At 57.6% G+C, this 8,868-nt stretch overlaps 1 protein-coding gene across 3 annotated transcripts in view; it reads right to left on the minus strand.

Annotated features, from left to right (window-relative positions):
* The window catches only part of MYH14 (myosin heavy chain 14), a 107,884-nt gene that overhangs the window by 83,393 nt on the left and 15,623 nt on the right, over positions 1–8,868 (minus strand). For 2 of the 3 annotated variants that reach the window (XM_006160113.2, XM_014592264.1), the window contains exons 4-9: positions 6,281–6,308; positions 6,059–6,161; positions 5,474–5,497; positions 4,007–4,099; positions 3,592–3,655; positions 903–1,001 (exon numbers count right to left, since the gene is read on the minus strand). In XM_006160113.2, coding sequence (XP_006160175.1) covers positions 903–1,001; positions 3,592–3,655; positions 4,007–4,099; positions 5,474–5,497; positions 6,059–6,161; positions 6,281–6,308 — 411 coding nt within the window. The remainder of the gene's footprint in view (positions 1–902; positions 1,002–3,591; positions 3,656–4,006; positions 4,100–5,473; positions 5,498–6,058; positions 6,162–6,280; positions 6,309–8,868) is intronic. The other variant, XM_014592265.1, reaches the window with a different exon arrangement.

Genomic DNA, 8,868 nt, shown 5'->3' on the forward strand with positions numbered 1-8,868 from the left:
TCTCTGTCTGTCTGGCGAGCGCACACGCCCTATAGAGAAAAACCTCTCCAAAAAAAAAAAAATGGGATTGAAAGACAAGGCTATTTTGCTGCAAAAACATGTCTAAATGCATGCAAAGTTGCAAAGTTTTCCTAACATGCACTTCCCACGAACTGTTGCTCCTTCCACAGAGGCAGGAAGACCTGTGGCAGCCAGGAGCTGCAGGTTGGGCAGGACACAATGAAGCTGCAAGAGCTGAGTTAGCAGAGGCCATGGGTAGCAGGAGACAGTACCAGGGCACAGGTGGCTCCAGGAGCCACAATGGGAGGGGACGTGGTGACGAGCCACGCGGCAGCAGGGGCCAGAAGATGGCACAAGTTATGAGACAGGAGCCAGAGTGAGAGAGAGCCTCAGGGCAGGGGCCTGTCCACGAGAGCTGGGGCACTTCAGCCGCAGGAGGGCAGGACGGGGACCCCAGGCAGGGGTCATGGCCCACAGGAGCCAGGGCTAGGGGAGCCAGGGGCAACACACACCAGGGTCAGCAGGAGCCACCAGGCAAGGGAGTCACAGGACCAGGAGCCACAGCCACGCCGGAGTCACCGCTAACCCCCACTGGAACAAGAAGCGGAGGAGGAGCAGTCGGCCAGGATGGAGCGTCAGAAGCGAGCCTGAGCAGGGGCCATAGGGCCACGAAGGCGGCAGGAGCTATGCAGCCAGGACAGCAAGCGTGAGCGAGCCCGGGGAATAGCAGGGACCCACCCTGGGGCAGAAGTAGGAAGTGGCAGAGCCCAGGACGGTGCAGGAGCTCTGAGGGCGGGCGTGCCCACATCCCTGCCTTCTGCTCTTACAGGGCCGTGTCCTCAGCCCCAGCGGCCAGGGCCCCCACCCAGTCCCCAGCAGGGCAGAGCGGACTGGACGCTGACCTTTTAGCTGCTCTCCGGCGCCTCCGAGCAGCTGGTAGAAGATGTGGAAGCTGCACTCATCCTTGGCCTGGCGGATGGCACGTGACTTCTCCAGCAGGTCTGGGCAAAGGCGAGTCAAGGGGCCATAGTGGAAGGGAGAGGTCCCCCCTCACGCTGCCCCCTCTGACCTCTGAGGCAGCAGTCATTTACAGCCCAGGGGAGTGACTGCCACCAACTGGAAGAGACACCTGGGCACATCTCCTGAGCACTCATGCCTCAGTTTCCTCATCCGTTTGAGGAGCCTGGAAGTAACAGCCCTCGATGAGAAGTTGTGAGGGCAAGTGAACTATGCACGGCGCCCTGGAGCAGTGCCCGGCTCATAGGCACAGGTGAGGCTACCAGGCATTAGGACTCCCCTGGCCTCAGTTTTCCCACACAGATATTAGGGCCATCAGGCCCCACCCCCCTGCTGCTACCACCGCACACACTCTGCGCCCCAGGGCCCGTCTACACCTACAAAGCCGCGGGGCCTCTCAGGAAACAGCACCAGGCAGCCGCATGCTCATGGCGGGGCAGTCGGAAGGCAGAGCCTGCTCCGGGTAGTCTCGCCCAGGATCAGCTGCAGACCTGAGGCCCACCCCGCAGAAGCCCTGGGTGTGCCCTGCTAGGGGAGGTGGGGAGATGCGGGCTCCCTGGGGAAGGGGGGAAGCAATGCACCTGTGCAGCCGGGTAATGGCAGCCTGCGTCTCAGGCAGCTCCGCTCAGTGGGGACAAGCTCAGCAGGGGCTGCAGCCAGGAGGAGCTGGGACAGCATGGGAGGGTGACGGGCACGCAGTAAATGCTAGGGAACAGCTGGTCGTGGCGACAGGGTGTCGGGGTCAGCCCACCGGGCCAGTGTCCCCACTCTGTAGGCCATCCCGAGACCCATGACTGGCCCAGGGCTGGGCACCCGGCCGGCGCACATCAGCCCACACGCCGGCCGTTGGCTTGAGCCAGTTGGGCACAAGTGCTGTGGCCAGCAGGGAAGCGCACTGCATGTGGAGACAGGTGGGAGGAAGGCGGCAGCTGGCAGTGGGCGGAGAGACTGACATACAAGGAGGCTGCCAGGGGCCAGACAGGAGCACAGCCACCATGCAACCCTGTGAGGCTGGCCCATGCAGGAAGGCTCCCGGTTCATGCCCAGAGACCTCCCTGAACACGCCGGGCACGCACCTGCCTGTGATCCGTGCTGTCGGAGTTGGGGCTGCGTAATGGCATGGGGACCCTGCTAGGGTGCCTGTCTCTCTCTTGCCCACAGAAGAGAGAAGTCCATTTTAAATAAAGAGGCTGCAGGAACCACTGAGAGGAGGCAGGAGTCATGAGGGATAGGCAGCCTCGATGGAGCAGGGAGAGCTCTAAGAGCTGGATGTGCAGGGGCCATGAGAAGGCAGGGGCCAAGGGCACAAGGACCCAGAGAAGGGGGAGTCACGGGCAGAGCACAGGGAGCAGGAGCTGTTCTTAGGCAGCAGCAGAATCCACTGAGCCAGCTGCCAGCAGCCCAGTCCCTGCTTCCATACATCCTAAGTGGTCATGCCAGAAACCCTGCCCCTAGATCGGGGAGGTGTGCTTAGCAGATGCCCCTGCGGACAGGACATGGCTTACTATTAGCAACTGTTAACATCTCAGTGAACAGCTCTGGATAATGTCAGCTTCGGTAAGCTCGGATAACGTCAGCTTCTCAGCTTCGGTAAGGTAAGCTCGGATAACGGGTAACATCAGCATTGGTAAGCTCGGATAACATCAACATCGGTCGTGAGCACTGGTAAGCTCGGATAACGCCAGCTTCGGTAAGCTCACTGCTAATTTACTTGGACTCTTGGCTGCTAATAACAATGGCTTCTTCTTGAGTGTTTCCCCTGCGGGGTGCTGAGGCTAAGCAATGGACAGCACAGTCCTAGCCTCTCGGGGCAGGTTATATGTTCCTCTCCTTCTACAGAGGAAGAAACTGAGGCAGAGAGGAGCAAATCCCATGCCCAAGGTCCCACAGCCTCAAAGAGGCAAAGATGGGATTGGAACTCAGGTTGGTAAGGATCTTGGCCCATTCCCCTAATTTCTGCACAGGCACACACGCGAGTTTTATGGCTTTAATTCCTTTAAGGGTCTGCATGAACGTACGCAGAAGAGGAAGACCACAGGGGCCCGAGACGCCCTGCTTGGACAGGTCCATCGGGGCGGGGAGCCCTCAGCTGTCGTCCAAGGCCCTGGGTTTCGGGAGGGCCCCCAGCATCTCCTAACTGGTGAGAGGGTTCACTGGGCCTAGGTTGCTCCTGCAGATGATGCTGGTCAGCTGCATTCTCTCTGGGAGTCTGCAATCTGGGTACGCAGTACGCAAACCACCTGGGCGAGGGGTCTCTGAGGGTTTCAGGAAGGAGAGCGCCCTACGCATGCTGTCACACCTCTGCACACTCAGCCTGGTGTCCCTGGACTTCACCCCACGTGTCTCTCCCTTGGCTGTGTCCCTGCACTGTCATAAACCTACAGGTCAAGTCCTGCGAGTCCCAGCGAGTCACTGAACCTGGTGGTCTTAGGGATCTCCGGCCCACCACCCCGTTATCAAAACAAAGGGAGACCAGCCTCCTCCCTTCCATCTAAGCACCTGGCACCCCATGGGGCAGATGCTCTGGGAGGTGAGGTCCCCAGACCTGCAGAGCCATCACAGCTGAGAGGATACAGGTCTCGATGTTGGCGCCCACGATATAGCCCGCAATGTCGAAGTTGATACGGATGAATTTGCCCTGGGAGGGAGGGCAAATAGGGGGTGAGGAGGGTGCTTTAGTTGGGGAACCTCTCCCCCTCAGATCTGAGGAGCACCCCAAATTGCACACTCACCCCTCCCAGAGCTGGGGCTGCTCTTCAGCTTTCTCTCTATCTGAATCCCAACTGGGAGTCCCCAGTAGGGACTCCTGGGAAATCCAAGGTCCAGGTGCCTTGGGCTTCTTTCCTCAGACCCTGGTCCCCAGCCCCTCCTCTCTCAGACCCAAGGACCCAGTTCCCGGGCCCTCCTCCCTCCACACACCCCAGGCTCCCTGCCCGGTGCGTCCCTGACGGCGAGTCCCTGATGCAGCTGCCCTACCCCCAGCACTCACAAATCGGGAGGAGTTGTCATTCTTTACTGTCTTGGCGTTACCGAAGGCCTCCAGGATGGGGTTGGCCTGCAGGAGCTGCCGCTCCAGCTCCCCCTGCCGAGCGCGGAGACAGACCACCGTGAGAACTGGCAGAGTGCCCAGCGTGGGGCTGTGCCTCCAGCTGGCTGGATGTCTGCAGGGGCCTTTGTGTGCGGGTGTGCCCACCTCCCTGCATTCTAGTCTCTGGAGGGGGACAGGGAGACGTCCCCAGAACATAATGTCCAGTGGGAACCAATCCAAACCAAACAAACCCCCCAAAAAGAATAATACCTACAATCTGACCTCTTAAAAATAAACTAAAGAAAAAACACCAGAACGCAAGACTTATTTCTACAGACATACATACATACTTGTAAACGTGCGAGAAAGGCCTGCAAGGGCGCCCCCTTGCTGTCGACAGCCTAAGCTGCTCCAAGGAAGGGCACTGGCGGAGGCAGAGGCAGGTCATGCCTTCTGAGTGTCTGTTCCTGGTACAGTGAGCCCTTGCGTATTACTTGGGAGAATTTTTAAGCAGAAAGAAGCTATACCAGCTCCGTAAAGTGCTTCAGACCGTGTGGCACACAGTAGGCTGCTCTATGGGTAGGAGCCTTGCTCTGAACTCCCAGTTCCTCCGTGTCAGAGGCAGCACACAGTAGGTGCTCAACAAGGGGAGCCATGTGCGTCTCCTCCCAGTCTGTGTCCTGCTTGTGTGAGGGCAAAATGCCCTCAGCTAGCGGGCAGCTCTGTGGAACATGAAATACCCACAAAGTGAGGGGCTCGTGGCTGGGCACAAGAACTCAGCAAGAGAGGTCTTACGGAAAACGCGTACTGTGAAAAACTACGTTGGGTTTCAACGTAGTTTTTTTCACACCAGAATAAACTTGTGCTTTAATTCCATTTTTCCTCCAACTCTTAGAGTTCATTGCCCAGCTTAGCGGGCAGCTCCCAGAGCTGCGTGAAGACAGTGTCTGCAGGCCTTTGCTATGCATCCAGCGCAGTAAGTGGTGTTTTTGGTCTCTGGGCTGTTTTGGGTTGGCATCCGTGGTTTGTCTGTACACACACAGTAGGGCCCTGGCTGCATATGTGCAGGAGGACTGCCTTAAATGGCAGCACAGGCCCTGGTGTGTGCACACAGTAGGACTGTGCTAAATGGCATCATGGGCCCTGGTGTGTGCACACAGTAGGACTGTACTAAATAGCAGCCTGGGTCCCGGGTGTGTGCACACAGTAGGACTGTGCTAAACAACAGCATGGGCCCTGGTGTGTGCACATGATAGGGCTGCACCAAATGGCAGCACGGGACCTGGTGTGCACAGAGTAGGACCACCGTAACCAGTAGTGCAGACATGGCAAGTGTGCCTATTGGTGCCTGGGCCCTGTCTACCAGGAAGGCCACAGGTGGGGGTGGCCAGGACACAGCAGAACTCGAAGTGACTCCTTGCTACTCACATAAGACACGGTGCTGGCGGAGGCCTGAGGACGTCACAGGACACGAGACATGGACCAGGACACAGCACATGGAACATGGATAGACATATAAGTGAACCAGCAGTCTCTGGTGGTAGGAGGGGTCAGAAGGGCTGGAGGAACATGGAATGGCCCCCCGCACCTGAGTATGTGACCAACTGCTCACCCTCCTGGGGCCTGGAGTCTCTGGTCTTTAACATGGGGAACAGCGCCCAGCTCACTGGAGCACTATGGAAGTTACCGTGACAACGCTCACTATGCCCGGCATTGGGGGTCACCTAAAATCAGGCTCAATGCACAGTAGATGCTCTGAAAATGAAGCACCTACAGAGTACCAGCCGCCACTCCGAGGGCCAGGAAGACTAAGAACTGGCCCCTGTGTCTTCTGTCTGCCCTGCCTTGGCATTACCATGGGGTGCATAGTAGGTGTTCAGGCGGCACAGGCAGCCAGAAGCCCCATACCTGCCCTTCACAGGAAGCAGGCAATTATGGGGGTGCAGAGCCCAAAATGGAGGGGGGTTACTGGTGGGAGGGTCTGCAGGAAGGTCCCAAGACTGGGTTGCTTACAGGGACACCCGGCTCCTTCCTGCCCTTCGGCGATGATGCCACGTGGGCGAGGTACTGGATGACCTTCTTGGTGTTTTCCGTCTTCCCAGCTCCAGACTCTCCGCTATGGGGGAAAGCAAAGGGCTAGGCAATGAGGTCAGAGGTCAGGAAATGCCCCCTGCCCTGCCCAGCGCCAAGCCCAGCCTGGACCCCTTTTCCCGCAGGAAGTCCTTTATTACTCACGTGCAGAGAATGGACTGATCTTCACGATCTGTAGGGAACAGAGAAGGGGGACATGTCACCTGGGAGAGTCTCTCCAGCAGGACCCTCTGGGCCCTGACGCTGATCACTGCCTTTTCAAAATCACCCTCGAGGGGTAAGGAAAAGTCCACCCTGACAGCCCATCCTGCCTTGGCCCCTTGATCACTGCACGGCCCAGAGGAGACGCTGCCCTCCCTGAGTCTTGGGCCCTTGTCTGTAACAGGCACTATTAAAGCGCCTCTGAACAGAATGTAGCCACCACGACCTCGGGGAGCCCCCGCCACACAGCCCTGGTATTGGGCGTGTGAGACTCAGACTCGAGAGCGAGCCCCAATACGGGACGTCTCCCCAGCACCCACCCTGTGCCTGACACACACGTTCCATGAGCACACAGTGACCACCTACTAAGCGCCAGGTACCAAGGGGAGTGAAGGACTGGCCACGTGGTGCCCTGGAGCATCCACGAGAGCGGGATGGACAAAAACCACAGGCTGGGCAGAACGTTCCCGCTCTCTCCACACTGCTCCAAACACCACAGAGCCGGAACTGAGAAATCCCATGATAAATAGGAAGCAACTTGGGGGCCCAGGGGAGGGCTGGGAAGGCTTCCTGGAAGAGGTGACATTTCAAGAAGGGAAAGAACATTCGAGGCAGAGGGCACAGCCTGGACAAAGGCCCAAGAATTGGACAGAGTGAGGATGTTTGAGAGACAGAAAGGCCAGCGAGGCTGGAGGAAAGGCCACGGGTGAGTAGTGCAGAGGTTTCAAGGCCGCGATTACAGGATCCACATGGCTTTGCAGCAGTGCGGTCTGGGTGGTCTTAAGCCAGAAGCTGAGCTGCGTGTAAAGGACCGCGCAGTGAACAGCCTGGTTTGGGGCTGTTCGGATGCAGGTCAAGGCCCAGCTGCTTCTATTCCTCACTGTGTAACCTTGGGCTAGTCTCTGAGTTGCTGTGCCTCAATTTCTCCATCTGAAAAATGGGGCTCAGGGGACCAGCAGTCAGCGTAATGGCTTTGTCGCTGGACTCCCATGTAGTTAACCGTGGTTCAAGTCCTGGACCCAGTGGCTTAAAACTCACTCCAGGCGTGTGTGCGTGCGTGCCCAAGATCCCGAGAGGAGAATGGAGAAGGGACTGCGGTGTGGCCATCCCCCTGGGGGGTGATTTCTCACTTTCTATCTCTCTGTCTCTCTCTGTCTTTCTGGCGAGCGCACGCGCCCAATAAGAAAAAACTTCTCCAAAAAAAGAAAAAAAAAATGGGGCTCAGAACAGCCCGTGTCCCACAGACTGCTGGCAGGACTCAGGGCTGATGTTCCCAGGACGCTCCACATGCCGCCCATCACCCTCAGGATACACACAGGGAGGCAGCGGCCAGACGGATTCCAACCCACCTCCGCCGCCACCCACGGTCAGTGCCACAGGGGCCATGACCGCAGGGCTCTGTGCCTCAGTTTCCCCATCTGGAAATCAGGGGGAGTAAGAGAACCTACTCCGTGGGGTTGCTGTGATGCTGAATGCGTGAACACAGCAACAACCGGGAGAAGAGTCCCCACTCCTCCCGGTGCAGACCGCACACCTTCCACCAGGAAGGGAGAGCCAGGAGGTGGGAGACCAGGACGGGTACACGGATCTCCACCACCTACTCCAGGACAGACGCGGCTGAGTTTCCGGACTGTGTGACCCGGGGCAGAGACACAGCCTTCCTGCCTTCGCTCACGCGGAACATTTGCCAAGACAGACCCCATTCTGGGCCTCAAACATCGGAACCACCTTGGAAGACCAGACACCATCCGTGTCTGCTCTCAGACCACCACAGTATCAAACTAGGTATTGGAGCCAGCAAATGGCATAGCAGTTGTATTGCTGGACTTCCACAGGGCCAGTCATGGCTTAAGTCCCAGACCTGTGGCTTGACACTCATACCGGGCAGATGTGCATGGGTGCCAAGATCCTAGAAGGAGAATAGAAGAGAAGGGATTGCAGTGTGGCCAGCCCCCCACCCTCTGCGGGGTGATTTCTCACTTTCCCTCTCACTTTCTCTCTGGTGAGTGCACATGCCCTAAGGCAAAAACCTCTAAAATTTTTTTGTTTAAATATTAAAATTAAAGAGGCTAGGACCAGCAGTAGGCATAGTGGTTATGACGCTGGACTCCCATGTAGTCGACTACAGTTCGAATCCCAGACCTGGTGGCTTAAACTCACACTGGGCACATGCGCGTGCGTGTCCAAGATCCTGAGAGGAGAATGGAGAATGGATTGCAGCGTAGCCATCCCCCCCCAGGGGGTTATTTCTCGCTTTCTGTCTCTCTGTCTTTCTGGTGAGCGCACGTGCCCTATAGCAAAAACCTCTCAAAGAAATTGTTTTTTTGGGACCAACGGTTGGCATAGTGGCTATGTTGCTGGACTCCCACATAGTCGACAGCAGTTCGCGTCCCGGACCGGGTGGCTTAAAACTCACGCTGGGCGCATGTGCGTGCGTGCCCAAGATCCCGAGAGGAGAATGGAGGAGAAGGGATTGCGGCGTGACCATCCCCCCTGGGGGGTGATTTCTCGCTTTCTGTCTCTATGTCTCT

The sequence above is a fragment of the Tupaia chinensis genome, unplaced genomic scaffold (assembly GCF_000334495.1).
Source record: "Tupaia chinensis unplaced genomic scaffold, TupChi_1.0 Scaffold000673_1, whole genome shotgun sequence".
NCBI classification, from domain to species: Eukaryota; Metazoa; Chordata; class Mammalia; order Scandentia; family Tupaiidae; genus Tupaia; species Tupaia belangeri.